This window comes from Argentina silus (assembly GCF_951799395.1).
Source record: "Argentina silus genome assembly, chromosome: 7".
Taxonomy (NCBI): domain Eukaryota; kingdom Metazoa; phylum Chordata; class Actinopteri; order Argentiniformes; family Argentinidae; genus Argentina; species Argentina silus.
The window spans coordinates 21217100-21237099 of record NC_139661.1 but is presented as its reverse complement, the minus strand read 5'-3'; the positions used below and the strand labels follow the sequence as shown (position 1 = coordinate 21237099).

Sequence of the window (20000 nt, the reverse complement as noted above, 5' to 3'; positions counted from 1 at the left end):
GTGTATTTTCTGAACACCAACAAACAACTGATGGCGGAGCTCTCAATTCAAGCAGAGGAGGTTGAGTCTCGAACCATCAAACAGCCAAAATATCCTTTTCATGTCTGTCCATTTTGAAAATAGCGTAGCTTTTTTTTCTTTTTATCATGTCAGAGGTACAGGATGTACTCTATCTATCTCACAAAACCGACAGAAACTTCGCCATTTCCCTGTGGTTTACCATAGACAACAATGATCAACCGTAACTCACAACAGGTAATACAACATCGACAACAATACAACCACAGCCTTGTTTCAGTGCCTTATTCTCCCTTTTTGCTGGTACTTCTCACTTCAGGTATTCTCTGGGTCCTTCCGTTGTGGAGATGAGAGGGTTAAATGCAGACTCTTCAGTGCTGAGAACCTTCCGGAGAGCCGGTAACCTATACGACAGATAGAGCAAGGAAGTGGAGGCCCCAGATAACCAGGGAGGAATGTTCTAGTAACAACAACACACTTTCTTAAATGGACACTGCTATCTTCATTAAACGACAAGGATACGTTTGAAGTGAGAAGGGTAGGAGGGTTCAGAGAGACAGAGAGAGATAGAGAGAAAAAGAGAGAGAGAGAGAGTGAGAAAGAGAGAGGGAGAGGGAGAGAAATCTCATCTTTTTAGCAATTACTAAAGTGCGTGCTGGACATTCCTCCCCCCTTCTCTCCAGGTGCAGGAACGCAGGGCATTCTTTCACTGGGCCAAGGTCTTTTGTGTGCGTTCAGGGGGGAGAGATCCACTTAAGACGGGGTAGAAAGAAACACCTCATCCTTGACTACTTGATTAACAACTGTCTTCCGTGCCAAAGTCCCCTCGGTCTGAAAGAGTTGGGTCTCTGTCACACACTTCTAGGGTTACCCTCCACGTATCACACTGGAATGGAGAGAAGAAAGAGAGGAAATCCACTGAGATGGAGGGAGGGAGGGAGGGAGGGAGGGACACAACAAGGACAGAGAGAGAAAGGGGAGAAAAAGTATGAGAGAGAGAGAGAGGGAGGAAAAGAAAGGGCAAGAGAGAGGGACGGCAACGATTGACAGAGAGAGGAGGAAAAGGGAAAGAATGAGTGGTGGGGGGAGGGAGAGAGAGAGAGAAAGAAGAGAGACGTGAGAGTAGAGACAGTGAGAGAGATAGAAAACGAGAGAAGTATGTACTCTCTCTCTCTCTCTCGATATATGGGCTGTCCTCTGTGTTTTCAGTCAGAGTTGTGTGTTTGTGAGGAAGGAGGGCCTGCTATCAGGCAGGAGGAAGACTCAGCTTAAACTACTCCCCCTATGATCTCAACACCCACCACAAACACACAGGGAGTCAAGTCCTATTCAACCAAACTGGTATCTGGAAGGTTCTGAGGTCACACTCCAAACATTCCCCCCCAAAGCTGTGAGAGCGCATGTTTGACTCCATTAAACAGAACACATGGGAAATGGACACCTGAAAACATTGTTCAGATGTTCATTCTTTGGTGAATCATCATCGTTATGTAAGCTTAGCCTAACCCCAGTTTTTGACTGACAGCTTAACTAAACTGCTCCAGGGGCAGAAGCTACAACTGCACCCTAGAGAGGCGACCCCCCCCCCCCCCCTCCCCCTCCCCTCCACTTCCTCCCTACGGGGACCAATAGCCATCCTTACTTCCTGCTAGTCCATAAACAAACTATGCGCTCGTCTGAAGTCAAGCTGAAAATCTTCCTCAACGACCACTCACAGAGGTCAAGGGTTCTGCACCACACATAACTCACGTGCTCAGCACGTGCGACAGCTACAAGACCAGCCTAGTTCACCGACACAGGGAGTGGAAATGGCATTTTTACAGCCTGCTAACTCTTAGCATGTTTTCTCAACGAGGGCAACGTCGTCGAGGCCCGGTGTTGTTACTGTTACAGTAGGTCTCCACACCCCACCTCTCATCCCCCTTCCCCCCGTGTTTCGACTCGCAGAAACGCATAGCAGCAGTCGAGGTAATATGGGGTCATATGATCTGGGAACTTTACAAAACATCTCAAGAACAAAGTAATTGCTTTTGCAATAAGCCGTCGCGTGCTATTCCTGTGTTGTTCTGCTTGGGATAGCAGTGGTGATTGATGGAGCTGGCGGGCCGCTGTGTGGGATGACGTACTGAGAGAGGGAGAGAGGGAGAGAGAGAGAGAGAGAGAGAGAGAGAGGGAGAGAGAGAGGGAGAGAGAGAGAGAGAGAGAGAGAGAGAGAGGGAGAGAGGGAGATAGAAAGAGGGAGTGAGGGAGAGAAGGAGTGAGGGAGAGAAGGAGAGAGAGAGAGAGAGAGGGAGAGAGAGAGAGGGAGGGAGAGAGAGAGGGAGAGAGAAGGAGAGAGGGAGAGAGAGAGAGGGAGAGAGAGAGAGAGGGAGGGAGGGAGAGAGAGGGAGAGAGAGAGAGGGAGTGAGGGAGAGAAGGAGAGAGGGAGAGAGGGTGCCCGTATCAGTGCCCGCCATCGAGAACTAAATGGGAGGAGCAACCGACAACCAACATCCACAAACAAGCCGATAGGGCACATTAATCCTCCTCCGTTCAACCAGAGGAGCCACAACCTCAGGGTACCAGAAACACCAATCATACTGTGATTGTTAGGTTTGATAAAGAGGTCGCTTCTTTTGCTGGAGGAAAGGATCTCGATAGACGGGGTAAAAATAAATAATTCAATCTCTATAATATTGCTGAAAAACAGATTGTCTATTTCACCAAATCTAGCCCCCAGACTTAGGAGCGTCTGTGATAGTCTCTGACTTGCTCTGTGGGTTTATTAATCACCAGACTGTTGTTTTAACACTGTACGTCATGCAGACGTAAGCATACAGTAGGAGTCTCACCCTCTTCTTTAAGTGAGGTAAAACAAACTCAAACTAGAGTAAAAAGCCTATTTCACGGCCTGTGGCATTTCCCTCCAAAAACGATAGAAACCACCGCATTCCCAGAGCAGCAGAAATGTCCTTATTTGCCCACGTGGCGAGCAGAGTATTCCTGCTATGTCCTGCTGCGTCTGAAATGACTGCTCAGGGACGCAGCGCCAAGGGCTTCAAAGACCAGGGGGAAATGCTGTGCCCTTCCTGAAACTTCCCCGCTCGGAACACTCGGTGACGTGGCCCAGATGGGACGATAGCGGGGCGGACAGATACAGTACACACGCACACGCACACGCACACGCACACGCACACGCACACGCACACACACACACACACACACACACACACACACACACACACACACACACACACACACAACAACATTAGGTCAACAACAGGAATCCAATCTGGAACAAAGCTGAGCAACATGTACTGTACTGGATGAGGATGGATTTCTGAAATGTCCCTTTTGATTGTAGTATCTACGGAGGTGTGTGTGTGTGTGTGTGTGTGCGTGTGTCTGTGCATGCGTGCGTTTTCCAACCTCTTCAAGACACCTGACCTGTGCGTCAGTAGTATTCATATTGTCGGTGCTGAGGGAAGTCTATCAATTGCAGCAATTCACTGTAATTTCAGGGTTTCAAGGTTCCAGCTTTACAACATTCACATGTCATTCTAGCAATTGAAGACAATGAGCTGTTTTCAACGAGAGTGTGGAAGTGTTTCTCAACTAAAGAGCTCCCCTGTCGTGCCCATTGACATCCCTCTTTTACTACCCCTACCTCTCCTCCTCCTCCTCCTCCTCCTCCTCCTCTTCCTCCTACTCTCACTCTTGTGTCAGCATCAGGAGAGAACACACACAGTGCCGTCAGATACCAGAGGCTTTAACAGCTTTACCATGGGGATTCTACAGACAGACAGACAGACAGACACATGGGGTCCGTGTGCGACAGACGAAGTCTGTGTGTGTGTGTGTGTGTGTGTGTGTGTGTGTGTGTGTGTGTGGGCATGCATGTTCCCGCCTCATGGATATAAAGAAGTTGTGGGCACACAGCATATACGTGGCACAGACCTCGGGTGCAAACCTGCCCTTACTTGACTTCTTAATCTTTGGTTTCCTGCCCTCCCTCCCTGTATCTCCGTAGAAAAACTTCACGCCCGCTGCCGCCACCCCCCCCCCCCCCCGCCCTCCTTAACTTTCTCCTGCCCTCCCTCCATGTATCTCAGCACAAAAACGTAATGCCCCCCCACCCCACCCCACCCCACCCTCTCCCCTGCTCTTGTCGTCAACACAGGGGCATGGTACAAAAGCAGTGCTTGGCCCGGCCCCAAGGACTTGGGGCCCACATACTTCGCAATCTGCAGATTAAATAGCGCCCAGTCTCTGAAGTCTTTCCAGGGCCTAATGGCTTTTGTTGCTGGGAATAATCCACACATCCTCTCTCCCACATCCTGGGGGTTCGGACGGCTCAAGCTACACCCCCCCCCCCCCCCCCCCCCCCCTCACTCTCTCCCCCCACCCCACTCTCCCCCACCTCTCTTGCTTTACCCTCTCCCTCTCCCACTCCCACCCTCACCTCTCATCTCAATCTTCAGCTCGAGAAAAGCCGACCCCACCCCACTCCTTCCTGTAGGTGGTGCAGCCTTGCAGTTAAGTCTGGAGGGCCAGCGGATCATACCACACGTGTGGACGGACGGACGGGGGACGGGGGTTGACACAGGGTTGTGACCCACTCAGAGGAAAAAAGGGGGTGAGGGAGGGGCACTGTAGGTGTTTGCGGCGAGGCTTAATGAATGCTCTAAATCTCTCATCTGTCATATGAAGCTAGCTGGAGTTGTTAACAGGGCAGAGCGAGAGGTCTGTCCACAAACATCCGTCAAGTCACAACAGCAATTAAAAACAGCCTTAAAGTGAAAGCACATCCTTTCAATATAAATAAAGTAGGTTATATAAAAGTTAAATAAAGTATTTTCCCCCCGCAAAAAAAAATTTGGGAAAGACATTTGCCCTTAAAGGAGGGACTATTGTGGGAGTGTATATGTCATAAATACAAAAACATAAATAGGCAAGTCTAAGATCCACGCCCCAAAGTTGACCCTCTTGTCACCTTTTGTCCTTCAGAACAACATCTCTGATCTCTTCCCAGATCTTTGAGTCACGACATCCTAACCTGTCGAATATATATTCAGTTATGACCTCATATCCTGTGGAACATTTCTCCACACAGACAGAGGTCTGGCAGGGAGAGAGAGAGAGAGAGAGAGAGAGAGAGGGAGAGGGAGAGGGAGAGAGAGAGAGAGAGAGAGAGAGAGCGAGAGCGAGAGTGAGAGAGAGAGAGAGAGAGAGAGAGTGCCTGGAGGGGGGAGGGTGCTGGCAGTCTACTACACACACTGGGAGACTGTCCACTGACCACCCAAAAGACTGTTTACTTTATCGAGAGCATGTTAAAAACACAGAACATTTTCAACCTTTATTTGGGTTGAACTTCCAATTATAACTTCAGTCAAATTACTCAATTACATTGGCTGAATTTCTCTGGAATTTAAATGGCCACTTTAACAGCATGCCAGCTGAGATGAATTATTTTGTAAGAAAAACACGACTTGATTTTGGAAATCATTTAAAGAACATTGGGTTTGAGTACAGCACGTGTCAACAGGGATTTGAAATCCTTATGCTGAAGTATGAGGGACATTGATCCTCCCCAGCAGCAAGCTCCTCTGAGCCAAGGGGAGAGAGAGAGAGGTGGGTGAGGGAGAAGGAGTGGGCAGGTGGGTGAGGGAGAGGGAGAAGGAGTGGGTGAGGGAGAGGGAGTGGGCAGGTGGGTGAGGGAGAGGGAGAAGGAGTGGGAGAGGGTGAGGGAGAAGGAGTGGGCAGGAGAGAGAGATGGGTGAGGGAGAAGGAGTGGGTGAGGGAGAAGGAGGGGTAGGAGAGAGGGGTGGATAGAGAGAGAGGAAGGCTTAGGGCTGGAGAGAGAGGTGGGTGAGGGAGAGAGGTGGGTAGAGAGAGAGGAGTGGAGAGAGAGAGGTGGGTAGAGAGAGAGCTGGGTAAGACAGAGTCTATAAGGGAGAGTGGTGGGTAGGAGAGAACATTCGTGGAGGAGGAGCTTGGACAGGAGGACAGAGTGGGTGAGGCTGACTGGGGGAGGAAGGAGGACGGGGGTGGGTGAGGCTGACTGGGGGAGGAAGGAGGACAGGGGTGGGTGAGGCTGCCAGCCACTGGGTTTCCTCTACCCTCAGACCTCCTCTCTGAAGACTAAACAGCCATACACAATCAGGCCAGTGTACTTGTAGACCAGGCCGGCCAGCTGACACTAGGTCTGGTAAACAAGACAACACAGCACACCATTGACTGGCTATCTGACCAACTGACGCTCTGCTTACAGAGAGAGGGCTAGCTTGGTCTTTCCCCCTTAAGGGTTGGGTTTGGGGTTAGAGAGTGGGGTCAACATTTGGGTTGAGGGAAAGACATATCCCACATAGACATATCATACAAACAGTAGCTAACCAAAATGAGCACCAGTGAAATGGGGCTTGCTCAATCCCATCCATCCATCCATCCACCCACCCACCCAGGCCTTCTTACCTAGCCATGCCCAGGCTGGAGAACCCTGCTGGGACGATAAGCAGGTCTAGTCGGGGGAAGGGGTGGACCCCCAGGGTGGCGTGGGCTGCAGCCAGGCAGCGGGGAAGCAAGGGGAGGATCTGAACCTGGGTCTTCTGCAGCAGAGAGGGCGGGGCAAACACGCGGTGCGGGACCACCCCCTGAGCCCAAGTGGAATGGTCCGTGAATCGGCATGGATAATCACTGTGGGAACAGGGGATGTTTTCATCACCCAGACCAGAGTAGTCGCTGTCAGAGTGCTTTTCATCCTCAAGGCCTGAGTAATCGATTGCAGAGCGTCGGCTGGCGGTCGTTGGACTGTCCATCTTCATCAAGGGATTCAGATTCTCACTATGATGAATGGAAATGACAATAAAAGTAATAAATTATTATTTGAGGACTCAATGAATATGAAATAAAGAGCATTCAAGGACTCAAGAGATGTATTTTCACTACAGTCATGGAAACGAGAGAGATGGAAATATTACACATAGTATGGAACATTACATCACAGTAGGAAAACCATAGAAAACCAAAACACTCAAGTCCATTTCCATTCAACTTAAATCCAATAGCATTAACTCCGTTTTAGCATTATAACGGCATGTGTTCCCAGACCTAAATGGGATCCAAGTTTCCTACCAGCCATTCATAGAGAATAAAGGCTCTCCTTGTAGGCAGGAGATGCCTGGGGTTAACGTGAGGAAAACCATGAGGGGAGGAGTATTACTGGAAGCATAATATCAGACCTGCCAACCTGCCCGGTCAAGCCCCCTCAGCCCCAACCTGAGCTCCATACCCAGCCCTGCCTCCAAGCTGCAGGGGCAGCCTCGGGGTAAGAGACCGCCAGGAAGAGAGGTCTAAGAAGACTAAAAACATACCTGCCAGTCTGTAGGTTGGCACGCCTCCAGCCCTGCACCGAGCCCGACCCCCAGCCCCAACCTGTACCCCCAACCCCACCCCTCTGGGTGAGGGAAAGTCAGGAGAAGACGGGGGTTTTACTGGAAGAATAACAACATACCTGCCAGGGTGTGCGGTGGAGGACCCCGACTCAGCCCGCTCCCCACCCTCCGTCCTGCCCTGTGCCCGATCCTCCGTGGCGGGGGAAGGCTGTGCCATGGCCTGGTGCCAGTGGCCCACTGCCAGGGTGAAGGTGGAGGCGGGCATGGGCATAGTGACATAATAGTCCCAGCTAGACAGACCTACAGGGGGAGAGGAAGAGAGGGAGGGGGGAGAGAGGAAGAGATGGAGGGGGGAGATAGGGAGGAGATGAGTGGTGAATAAGACTTTCATATGGTGGAAACTACTGCTAATTTGGAAGATCATAATTGATACAAAATACATACATCCTACATACAGTACCAGTCAAAAGTTTGGACACAAACTTGCCAAGAGTGTGCAAAGCTGTCATCAAAACAAAAGGTGGCTACTTTGAAGAATCTAAAATATAAAACATATTCTGGTTTGTTTAACACTTTTTTGTTGACTACATAATTCCATATGTGTTCCTTCATGGTTTTGATGTCTTCAATATTAATCTACAATGTAGAAAATAATAAAAAGAAAAGAAAAACCATTGAATGAGAAGGTGTGTCCAAACGTTTGACTGGTCCTGTATGTGTGCACTGTAGAACATCATATTGGGGCTACGTCACTGATGTTATAAGAGGATATAACCTGTCTGCTGGTTGTGAGTGGGTTGGGCCTGGTTCTCTCCACTCAGCAGAACCACACACTTGCTGTGGGCTCGAACCCGGGCCTGCCAGGTCGACATGGCAACAGGGGGCTCCTGGCAGGGGAAGAGGGCTCTGTTGTTGATAGGGGAGCCGGCAGTGTAAACACATAGCCTGGAGGGTAAATAGGGTAAACAATAATTTATTAGACTTGCACAGACATGTTATATTTACAGCTTTGAAGGAGCAGAAAAAGGCCAAATACCCTCACAAAGTCACTACCTACTCCCATTGTTATTACTCTCAGACAGTAGCATGAGGCATAAAACTATCTGATTTTCAGTTACTGCAACTACTGCATCCATCTGGTGAAAAATATCTACATCGTCAAATATACACTAACCAAACACTTTATTAGGAACACCTGTACACCTTCTCATGGTGGAGGTGGTGGAATGGTGTGGGGAATGTTTTCTTGGCACACTTTGGGCCTGTCATCGCATGAGTGCCACAGCCTATTTGAGTACTGTTGCTGACCATGTGCATCCCATCATGGCAACCCATCTTCTAATGGCTACTTCCAGCATGATAATGCACCATGTCACAAAGCAAAAGTCGTCTCAAACTGGTTTCATGAACATGACAATGAGTTCAGTGTTCTTCAGTGGCCTTCCCAGTCATCGGATCTGAATCCAGTAGAACACCTTTGGGATGTGGTAGAACGGGAGATTCACAGCTTGAAAGTGCACCTGAAAAATCTGCAGGAATTGCGTGATGCAATCATGTCATCATAGACCAGAATCTCAAAGGAATGTTTCCAGCATCTTGTGGAATCAATGCAGAAGAATTGAGGCTGTTTTGAGAACAAGGGAGGCCCTACCCAGTATTAGTATAGTGTTCCTAATAAAGCGTTTAGTGAGTGTACAGTTAAGTGATGATGTTCTATGAAGCTACATTTATAGTACATATCAGATACATATTAGAAGGAACAAATGTATATGATCCTATATATCCTGACCTACCTGTGGTCCTGGTCTTTGGTCCACCTGACAGAGCCTCCCTCTGGCTTGGTCTGATAGCAGACCCTGAGGACTCTGGGGAACTCTTGGGGGGTCCCTGCCCCCCTCTTCCTCACCTGCAGACTCCACTGGTCTGTGTGGAAGAGAAGGGTCCCCTCACTCTTACCACCAGGGGCTTGGCTACACTGGGAGTACAGGTCATGCTGGCGTCTCCACTGAGTTGAGGGGAGGGAGACCAGTCTCTGAACCAGAGCAGCTGATTGGGTGGTAGGGTTGACCTCTGACCCCTCATCCCTGACCTCCTTTAGGAGATCGAGCATGTCAGACACAGAGGTGACGTCCACCTCCTCTACCTTTGACACAGTGAGGTCACAGCAGTCTAGCACTAAAGTGAAGTCACTGTTGCTTTTCCGCTCCCAGGATTCATCAGTCTGAAAGGGCGGAGTTACGTTCTGACCACTTACTGTGATGTCATCCACTCCACTCCTGTTAACATCTCCACTCTCGCCTTGACTTTCACACTCATCTAAACCACCCACTCTTGTGTTTTTTTCACCGTCCATTTTGGTTCTGGCCTTGTCTGCAACAGACCCTGACCCGAATGATGCTTCAGTTGTCCCTCCACTACAGGTCATCCCAGCTCCAGCTCCAGCCCCAGCTCCAGCTCCAGGCCCAGCCCCAGTTCTAGCTCCAGCTCCAGGCCCAGCCGTATACCCAGCCTCAGCCCCAGCTCCATCCCTAGATCCAGATTCAGGCCCAGGCCCAGGCTCCAGGAACAAAACCACACTGCCACTGATGACCTGTGTATGGAGGTGGACAGTCAGGTCCAGTACGTAGTGCCTGACCAGTATGTGGTTGGTGTTTGCTCTGAGAGGCAGGTCATCTCTACTGGGATCAAGATCCACATCCACGGGCTCCATGTCTGGTGAGGTCAAAGTTGAACTAACTTGATAGTTTAGGGCTCAATGGATCTAGAGAACAACATAACAATATGCATAACATGAACGATTTTTAGTATTCATAGAATATAAAATACTGTATGACTCTAGGTCTGGGTTGATTAGCAAACAAATGAAATAAAAGACTATTGTTTTCTTCCCTTTGTCAATCATGTGACAGCTTGTGGCACCTATATTGCAGGATGTCTTACTTGTGATGACTGTGATGTCATATATTATAAACTATATAGTATAGTTGTTTAACGTATTGTACTTATTGTGGAAACGTCTGACTAAAATGTAAATGTCAAGTTCTGGCATTTCATGTTCTGTGTTACTTCAATGCATACAGTACAGTCACAGTGCCAATACAATAACGTATGCATACAACTGGACAGGCTTGTGTGTGAGTTGAGTACAAACATCTGTATGGATGTCCAAGGTAAATAAAGTGTATTATCCCAAGAGAAAATGTTTTTGCATATTACTCTAAGCATAGGTTGGATATATGTAAATCCTAAGATGTGTGCTCCTGTAGAGAGCTGCAGGCTACAGCAGCCAACCCTGTCAAACTCAGTTTGTTGACACATTCCTAGCTGAACGGGCAAACAGGAAAACAAGTTTCACAATCACATTTCACAAGTGTTTATGGAGAGTAGTACTCTGACCAACCTCCAAGTGCAGGCTCTGACTAAGCCCAGTGCAAACTATACAGCAGACTAGGCCCTCTGTTACAGAGACACTTTACAGTCTGTCACAATCCTAGCATTTACCAGGCTCCAGGGCGATGGAGGCTTGGCAGGACAGAGTTGCAATTACGATTTACGGCCGGAATTCCTCACAGCTTTCTCAGAGCAGGAGGATAGCGACACAAAAACACAGCTAAGACAGGCCTACAACTACCCCGTTCTGTAAAAGCTCATGGGTGCACTGCACTCCCTTGAAGTATTGGCTAGGTTTAAGTTAGAAGCAGACCAGATGAAAGGTTACCGGTTCAAGTCGCTCTTTGGCTCAAACGCCTGCTTCATTCAATGGTGTGGTGTGAAACGTGTAACTTCAGAAACGTGTGGAGACACGCAGCACATGCGCGCTACGCTCAAAGGCAATATATTTAATAAGTCTGTGATCGTGCCCAAACTGGACCTGGTGAACCTACTGCAAATTAATGATCCTTCGTGACTGGATTTTCTCTCCTCTGCACATCAAAGAGGTTTAAATCATTATTTTGAAGACATGCAGAACAAAGAAAAAGTGACTGAATGTTTCTCAAGTGCAGCCATAAACCTGTAAGTGGCAGGTTGGCTGCAGCTACACCACCCACATAGTTTAGTTTGTCAGTGTCCAGTTTGCACCGTGAATAGTTTGTGCTTTTGTACCGTTTCAATATGACATTTTAATACGACATTTTGATTTACGGTGTTCTTTAATAAGGTATTTTGATTTAAGAAGGGATTTATCTTCAAGATTGGAATGTACACGTAACTCCCACGAAGATGGTCATTTTAAATCGTTCATCATCAAGCAAGCAACAAACTTAAACAGACATTTCGTAACATATCATGTGCATGATTTTAACATCGAAAGCGGAGTAATATTTCCTAATTCAGCGTGAGCTGCAGCAATATCGTATACATAATCATATTGCGCGTAATACTCACATACAACTAAACAAGCAGCATTTCCGCGCTCAAATATTGTGGCCGTTTTTAGTACACAGACCTTGCATGCAGCATGTCCTCTTCGGAAAGCATTTGTGTCGTCATATTCAAGCGACGGGAAATGAATAATGTTGTAGTTCGATCTGATTTTTGTAGTTCAATGTTTAGATGGCCTTATGTAGTACACGCAATCGCATAATCATCTACCAATTAAAATACTTGTGTTCTCTATGCAATTTTCCAATTCTACAAAGCCAACCCGATTTTAATCTCATCAAAAATATCGGGATGCAGGGGGATTGATTAATTGAAAGCATAGGTTTATCTTGAGTAGTCCTATAACTGTACAGGACAGGAATGACCACAGGAAACATGTACACGTTTTCAGTTTAATTGGTTCAAGTGCATGACATCAAATTCAAATCTGCTATATTTCATACAGCACATATTTGAAAACATAAAAACAAGGGTTCCAGTGCTTATGGGTAGCTAGGTCACTGTATAGTATTCTCAAGTCATTTTATAGTAAACAGTCAACTACATGGGTTGTAACAGAACACACATTGGAATGCAAATGCCCGCATGTATAATGAAAAGGGTTTAAGTCTTCCCAGTAGTATTAGAAGAAACTTTGTCCATTGGAATGTGTGGAATAGATTGAATTACATCGATGGGCAACTATTTGAAAACCCCTCTTGATGGTTGAGTAAACACAATGTACCAGAATGGTTTTAGTTTGGCACTGTTTTGGCATTTAAGTATTGAAAGTATAATATGATGTGCAATCGTACATTGACTGCGTCACACTCATATCTAAAAACGTTTCGATGCTTTTATTGCCAGCTAATGTGTTGATATACTGCCTAAAATATATTCTTATTAAAAATTCCCCCCCCCAAAAAAATCTCATAATTCTGTAAACACTTTTAATTTTCTGTTGTACTTTCTATATGACCATTTAATTCATAATGGATTTACAGATAAGTGACATAATACATTGGTGCTTGGTGGCTTTAAGTTATGTACCATGACTTATTTCATATTTCATCTCCTCCCCCTACTCAGAATAAATTAACCTCTGTATCTACACATCTAATTATGTCTAACAAAAATATATGACAAATGAATCCTCAAGAGTTAACTGAGGAATCAATGTCTATTCTTACAGTGAGAGAGCCAACAGACACCTACTGTTGTGACTGGCGCACACACACACACACACACACACACACACACACACACACACCCATATGAGTATTAGCCAAGGAGCCCTTTTGCATAGAATAAAATCATTTATCAGTCATTCAGAACAAGCCAGCTTCCCTGCATGGTCAGTACACATGAAACACACGGATAAAACATGGATATTCCCATGTACTGTGATACTCTTGCACACACACTCACTCTTGCACACACACTCTCGCACACTCACTCTTGCACACTCACTCGTGCACACTCTCGCACACACACGCATCATCATCACTGGCACATACTTTAGTCCCTGGGCCTGCAAGAACCTCAATATGGGACTTTCCTTTACCAAACCCACAGCAGTGAGCAGCATTATTACCACTTGCAGGAATACAACTCAGCACAACAGTCAACGTGAGAAAACATAACAGGCAAAAATGCTATATTAGCAAATTGTTACAGGGGAGAGTCAACCTTGCTAAAAAAAATGTGCTTATTGTGGTTTCTGCCTTCTTTGTGCTTCTTGTAACAACAAAAGACACAAAAAAAAACTTAAGAATAATAAAATGTACTGAATGTTGCATTGCTGGTTCAAACATGATCGGGAGTTGAGTCCTCAGGTGTGTGTTTCTGGCTCCCCCGTGGAGCGTAGGGGCCATCCAGCTCCTCTTTTTCATCAAATCTCTTCTTCTCTCTTTTCTACTTCCGTGACATCCTTTCTTGTCCTGCCTCTGTAGCGGTCTCTCAGATGATTCCCAGCATCTCAGGAGTTCTCCTCCGGAGTTCTGCGGAAGCTGAGTCGTTTGATGGAGTCCCTTTGGAGAGGATTGCAAAGGAGGAGAAGTAGATGGGAAACAGCAGAGAGACGGGGGGGGGGGGGGGGGGGAAGCACAGACGGTTTAATCAAACTGGCACGGTGGAGATGTTTTACCACAGCCGACATGAATGTTACGTAAAACACGGGTTAGTATCAGAGCAGCCAACATGATAGTATTGTATATCAACAATAAATCCACGCTGGGGAGGTGCACAACATACTTTACGCCGAGGAACAGGGTTGGAGAATTGGGACGCAGCGTAAGGTATCCATACTCACATGGCACTATTTGACGGCGCGTTCGTTTACCTGTTCTCCAGGCGTGGTTTGACGATGGGTTTGTAGAGCTCCGGGATCTTCCTCTCCAGCATGGGGCGCAGGTTCTCCCTCAGGCGATTGTAGTTCTTCTTCAGCTCCTGCTGGTACTCCTTCTGGTCCAACGTGATCAGGTGCTTGTTCTTCTCCACTGCCTCACCACACCTACAGGAAGAGGAGAGAGGGACCAGGTTCAAAAGGGAAAAGGGGGGCGGGGGGGGGGGGGGGGTTACCCATTCAGGGTAATTCTCTATGTTTAGAGAGGCAGAAAACACAAGTCTGGTTTAACCCCCAGGGTTAGACGACAGTTCGGAGGGCATGGGGGGGGGTATGGGGTCTGCCCGGTCACAATTATGACATGATAATGGGGGGGGGGGGGGGGGGGGGGACACACGAAGGAGGCCAGGGGAGATGGAAAGACCTGCGTCATTAAATACACATGGCTGCGTTTATCTCTCCTCTTTGAATGCCGGTGATATGGAAACTGCAATGTCGTGTAATAGATACGGTAAATGCACAGGGCTTGAAGCAGAGGTGCTTGGGGGGGAAAAAGAACGCATTTTCCGACCCCCAGAAAACTAAGATCTGCTGATGTGAGGCTAGTTCTAGCACTTTCAGGCCGAATAGCAGCTTGAGGAGTTGATATTTGGCATATAAGGGGGCTAGTGCCAGCTTGCATGGATTATAGAAGAAAATAAACATTTTTGAAATTACAGTAAATATTTGCGGCCCGCTTGCAGCAATCAAGGCGGCTGGAATGTGACATGAAGGTTCCAAAATGAAAGCCACCTTTCGCGAGGCAAATGATACGTTCCCACGCGACGCGACAGACACAGACACAAACACACACACACACACATAACCAAATCACCACACATACATCGCTTCAGACAGTTGGTTTAAATTATGTTTTGAATATTCCAAAAATATTAAAAACTCCCCTTGGGAACCATAAAGCTTTGCTATTGCATTTAAATTAAACACAGCTGAGTGATAGAGGAAAACATCTTCACCCTGTTGGGCTGTCCTGTATTAAATCATGTTAATTTTACCCATTTGATTTCCTAAAATAAACACATTCACAACACATCTCACTCTTACTCTAACCCAACTAACTACTGTGCGTAGAGAAGATGTAGAAATAGAATAAAACATAAAACATCTCTGGAAACAAGTCTGTGTTTCTGTAGCAAGTCTCAACACTAAAATCCTCTTGAAGCATCAATCTATTCCACCACTTACTGAGCTAGTGCCACAAAAAATATATTAATTAATTACTAATATTAAAAAAAAGATTCCACAGAATCAAAGTGAGAGTCCAAGCCAGACTCATTGGGGGTCAAAGTTAGTCATAGTGAGAGTCAAAGAGATAATCAGAGAGAGTTAGATTCAGTTTTTACTCAGCGAGACTCATGTTTCTCATTTCTGTGTGTCTGGCGTGCCGTGTTGTGTTGTGTTCTAGTCCCTCCCTGGCAATTTGGCTCGACTCTCACCTCATGATGAACTCCTTGAAGCACAGGCGCAGTTTGTTGTGGTGACGGAAAAGCTTTGGGTCCGCTGGGATGTCGTTCAAAAAGACCTGGGCCACCTCCAGGGGTCCCTAGAGAGACAGGGAGACAGAGAGTAGTTCAACAAAGAGGTGTCATATACTGGACACATTCAAAGATTAAAAATGCCCATTCAACAATTTCATCCCCAAATAAACTTCCATCATCAGCATTGCAGAGTGATTTATTATAGAACCAAATGTCCTTGAAACCTGAGAGAGAGAGAGACAGAGAGAGAGAGACAGAGACAGAGAGAGAGAGGGAGAGAGAGAGACAGAGAGAGAGACAGAGAGAGAGAGACAGAGACAGAGAGAGAGAGAGAGACAGAGAGAGAGAGAGAGAGAGAGACAGAGAGAGAGAGAGAGGGAGAGAGAGAGAGAGAGACAGAGAGAGAGAGGGAGAGAGAGAGAGAGAGAGAGAGAGAGAGAGAGAGAGAGAGAGAACAGGGGAAGGTGAGGAGGTTGGGTAAGAGAGAGGGGAGAGAGGAGAGAGGAGAGGGGAGAGAGGAGAGGGGAGAGAGGAGAGGGGAGAGGGGAGAGGGGAGAGAGGAGAGGGGAGAGGGGAGAGGGGAGAGAGGAGAGAGGAGAGGGAAGGAGAAAGGGACATAGGAAGAGAGGAGGGGACAGAGACAGACTAAATAGTTAAAAGAGAGTGTGAGAGTGTGATAGAGAAAGGGAGGGAGGGAGGGAGGGATGAAGAATGACTCTCTTTCAGTAAAGGGAAGAAACGACATGCTAACAGAATGCTCAATGCGTCCAAAGAGCCAGGATGTTGAGCCAGAACATGAGGAAGAGATCAGATCAGAGAGACCATGATTAGCCTATACTGCGTAGCTAACCGCTAACCCTGCGTAGAACCCCCCCCCCCGCGCCCGCCCGCCCCCCCACTTGGCTCCCCATTTGCTCTCTAAGATCTTGTTATCCTAACTTACATTCATCATAAAACCACAGCACGCTCTCGCATGGGCCCGGGTCACGCCAGGCATACTAAACGATCTCTGATTAGTGCTCGGGACGGATGGGGCTCCGGCTTGGACAGACGGCTCGGGAACCCGAAGCCTCCCCGCTGATTACGCCAGAGAGAGTTATTTGTTTACGGAGCCCGCGGACGTTAAGGTTATGTATGGAGTCATCAGGTGAGAGCGGGGGGCTGCAGTCGGATTAGACTCCACGACGCAGAGAGAGACGTTGTAACGACATCATGAGCCTCGCCGTTTAGCCGACATCTGACGGGAACTGTAAGCCATCGGATCAAAGGGGGCTGTGGTGAGCAGGGGCCGCAGACATGAAAGGAGAGGTTGTGAATGAAGGTTTTTTAACTAAATCAGGCTGCAGGGATGGGCTTGTGTTATGTATGAGTCGGAGGCTTTGATGTGCCATTTCTTCCACCTGCTCTGTCTGATTACTGTGATAACTGGGTGTGTAATGGCCATGTTTTTTTAGGCTGTGGCAGGAAGAGAACAAATGGCCACTAGGAGAAAGGGATAAAGGTAAATATGTAGATGTTTGAAGAGTTGTTACAGTGTGTGTGTGTGTGTGTGTGTGTGTGTGTGTGTGTGTGTGTGTGTGTGTGTGAGGGGGGGGGGGGGGGGTGACAGAGACAGATAGAGAGGGGGGGGTAAAGGATACCTGGTTGACGGTGGCTCCCACAGCGCCCTGTAGGAGCATCTGGAGCATCTTAGCATCAGGCTGTTCCCTGTGTGTGGCCACCGCCAGCTCCCTGGTCTTCTTCTGCATGTCCTCTATGGCCACCTCGATGGGAGTCAGGTCAAACTGGGGAGAGGAGGAGGAGGAGGAGGGTAGAAGGGAGGGAGGGAGGGAGGGAGGGAGGGGGGAAAGAGGAGGAGAGAGGAAAAGTGTGAGGGAAAAAGTTTCCACAGGGAAAGCACAGCTTTAGTTGCTGTGCGCTGGATAGTATAATGGGTCACGCAATAATGTGAAAACCAAACAAAACGGACAGCGGAAAGCTACTCCCGAGGAGAGGGGACAGGGGGAGGAAACCATCGTACCGCACCTCCTCTTTCTACGAAGGAGAGCAGAGGAAACCGTTTGAGAATCGAGACAATTGGCATCCCCTCACCTCCTCTTTCTGAATGACGTTGATCCGGGTCTTGACGTAAGGGAAGGCGTGATTGGTGGTGAGAATCGTCTTCCTCTTGTACTGCTCACTTAGTTCGCCACGTGGCCGCCCGGTCTTGGTGAAGGGCGTGGTGTACATGAAGCGCCGCAGGTTGAAGTTCTTCTCAAAGTTGGTCAGCCGGTCCTTCATCTCGTAGTCGTCAAAGAAGGCCTCCACATAGGTGATCTGGATGTAGGCCTGGATATACAAAATGGCCGTTAGGTTGTTGCGAATACTAAAGATACAGTACCAGTCAAAAGTTTGGACACACCTTCTCCTTCAATGGTTTTACTTTATTTTTTTATTATTTTTCTACATTGTAGATTAATGTTGAAGACATCAAAACCATGAAGGAACACATATGGAATTATGTAGTAAACATATGGTTTATAATGGTTTATATTTTAGATTCTTCAAAGTAGCCACTTTTTGCTTTGATGACAGCTTTGCACACTCTTGGCAAGTTTGTGTCTAAACTTTTGACTGGTACTGTAAAAAAAAAAGCTAAATTATGCTAAATGAAAAATGCTTTCACTTGGGGCAAAGTGAATGCATTGTCTGGCAGTGTATGACTCGTTAACTTTGGTAGGTCAGACAGAGTAAATATGAATACAATATTATCATCATATTCTGCATGACACATTTTACTGAAGTACCTTGTTGGGGAGAAGTTTGCTCCTGTCCACAGGTATGGAATCCTTGATCATCTCCAGGGCGTCTCCAAAGCATTGACTGTAGAAGTTCTACAACAAACACAAACAGTATTCATATCAGTAACAATGGACAGATCAGTCACCTGTGTAGATCTGTACGGATAATACAACAAGATACACACGGGTCAGGGGTTGTTTTTGGACGGACCCACACACACACACACACACACACACACACACACACACACACACCTCCAGTCTGTGGGATATCTCAGGCAGATGTGTGATTCCTGGCTCCTTGTAAATGAATTCCCGCTCATCCAGGTCTCCGAACTTGGCCCCATAAAAACCCACTCGGAAATAGGTTCCAAACATCCTCTTATGACCCTGTGAGGGAGAGACAGACTCAGGATGAAGACCAAATTCAGGGGGAAATAATGCTTTTCAAGACTCAGTTATATTGAGTGACAGACAAAAAAAATCAAGTTTAAAAAACAGAAATGGGTATACTTTTTTTTTTTTTTTAATAAATAAATGAGGTACAAAGCCTTGCACACAATACAGTAGTTGAAAGAACAGTACTCTCTTGTTGTCCGCCTAGGTAAAGAGGTAAACAAGGGTTGTGTACCTTCTTAATGATGTTGTCGAAGGCTCTCTGCAGTTTGTCGTGTGTGGAGGCCAGCTTCCGGAAGTCTCTGTGAGCCTCCAGAACTGGCAAGATGATCTTATACACCTCGTTCACTTCCTCGTACAGACCACCCTACAAACACACACACACACCTCTTCACCATACAGTCCACCACACAATCCACCCTAAAGACACATCTTTACCATGAGCAAGAGCATTTCGCAAATCCTCTGATGATTGATGAAGCATGGACACCACATACAGTAGCAAACCTTCTCATTCAATGGTTTTCCTTTATTTTTATTATTTTCTACATTGTAGATTAATATTGAAGACATCAAAACTATGAAGGAACACATATGGAATTATGTAGTAAACAAAAGTGTTAAACAAACCAGAATATGTTTTATATATTTTAGATTCTTCAAAGTAGCCACCTTTTTGCTTTGATGACAGCTTTGTACACGCTTGACTGGTACTGTATTCTGAATAAGTGACTATGAGTCACATTTGATAAAAAAACATGTCCTAAATGACCGTGTTCTCATCTTTCTGCCACTACTCTGGTTAGGGAGGAAAGCCTTACATTGCTGAAGAGCTCTGCAGCCTGCTCCAGCAGTCCCACCAGACCACTCTCAGTGAAGTAGCGTCCTGAACACACCCCGTCCTCGTCTGGGGACAGGATGTCATCTGATACCGCCGACTCCTCCAGCACGTTGGGGGAGATGTTCTATAGAGGGGAATCAGCCAGTCAAAACCAATCAATCAATCAATCCACTTGCATTTCAATCAATTTACAATGGCCACCTTCCTTCGAACTTGAGTCCTAAGGGAAGATCTCCACACTGACGTTATGAGTGTACAGCTCCCCCCACTGGCCACCACACAGCAGACCAACATCCATAGTGTGTGTGTGTGTGTGTGTGTGTGTGTGTGTGTGTACACTGACCTGGAAGG

The 20000-nt window shown here is 47.0% G+C and overlaps 2 protein-coding genes across 3 annotated transcripts in view; both read right to left on the bottom strand.

Moving 5' to 3' along the window:
• LOC310807501 (aminopeptidase O-like) overlaps positions 1 to 11838 on the bottom strand; it is a gene marked incomplete at its 3' end in the record, with an annotated part of 28011 nt that extends 16173 nt beyond the window's left edge. The window contains exons 1-6 of the mRNA XM_083673998.1: positions 11775 to 11838; positions 9893 to 10149; positions 9182 to 9664; positions 8164 to 8333; positions 7508 to 7688; positions 6469 to 6837 (exon numbers count right to left, since the gene is read on the bottom strand). Of these exons, the coding sequence (XP_083530124.1) occupies positions 6469 to 6837; positions 7508 to 7688; positions 8164 to 8333; positions 9182 to 9664; positions 9893 to 10098 (1409 nt within the window). The 5' untranslated portion in view covers positions 10099 to 10149; positions 11775 to 11838. The remainder of the gene's footprint in view (positions 1 to 6468; positions 6838 to 7507; positions 7689 to 8163; positions 8334 to 9181; positions 9665 to 9892; positions 10150 to 11774) is intronic.
• Positions 11839 to 12149: 311 nt separating this feature from the next.
• dock8 (dedicator of cytokinesis 8) overlaps positions 12150 to 20000 on the bottom strand; it is a 45243-nt gene continuing 37392 nt past the window's right edge. For both annotated transcript variants that reach the window (XM_083673897.1, XM_083673898.1), the window contains 10 exons: positions 19993 to 20000; positions 19630 to 19773; positions 19044 to 19175; positions 18668 to 18802; positions 18419 to 18505; positions 17724 to 17960; positions 17273 to 17416; positions 15591 to 15697; positions 14092 to 14262; positions 12150 to 13780 (listed from right to left, as the gene is read on the bottom strand). The exon at positions 19993 to 20000 is cut by the window's right edge and continues 185 nt beyond it. In XM_083673897.1, the coding sequence (XP_083530023.1) occupies positions 13729 to 13780; positions 14092 to 14262; positions 15591 to 15697; positions 17273 to 17416; positions 17724 to 17960; positions 18419 to 18505; positions 18668 to 18802; positions 19044 to 19175; positions 19630 to 19773; positions 19993 to 20000 (1217 nt within the window). In that variant the 3' untranslated portion in view covers positions 12150 to 13728. The remainder of the gene's footprint in view (positions 13781 to 14091; positions 14263 to 15590; positions 15698 to 17272; positions 17417 to 17723; positions 17961 to 18418; positions 18506 to 18667; positions 18803 to 19043; positions 19176 to 19629; positions 19774 to 19992) is intronic.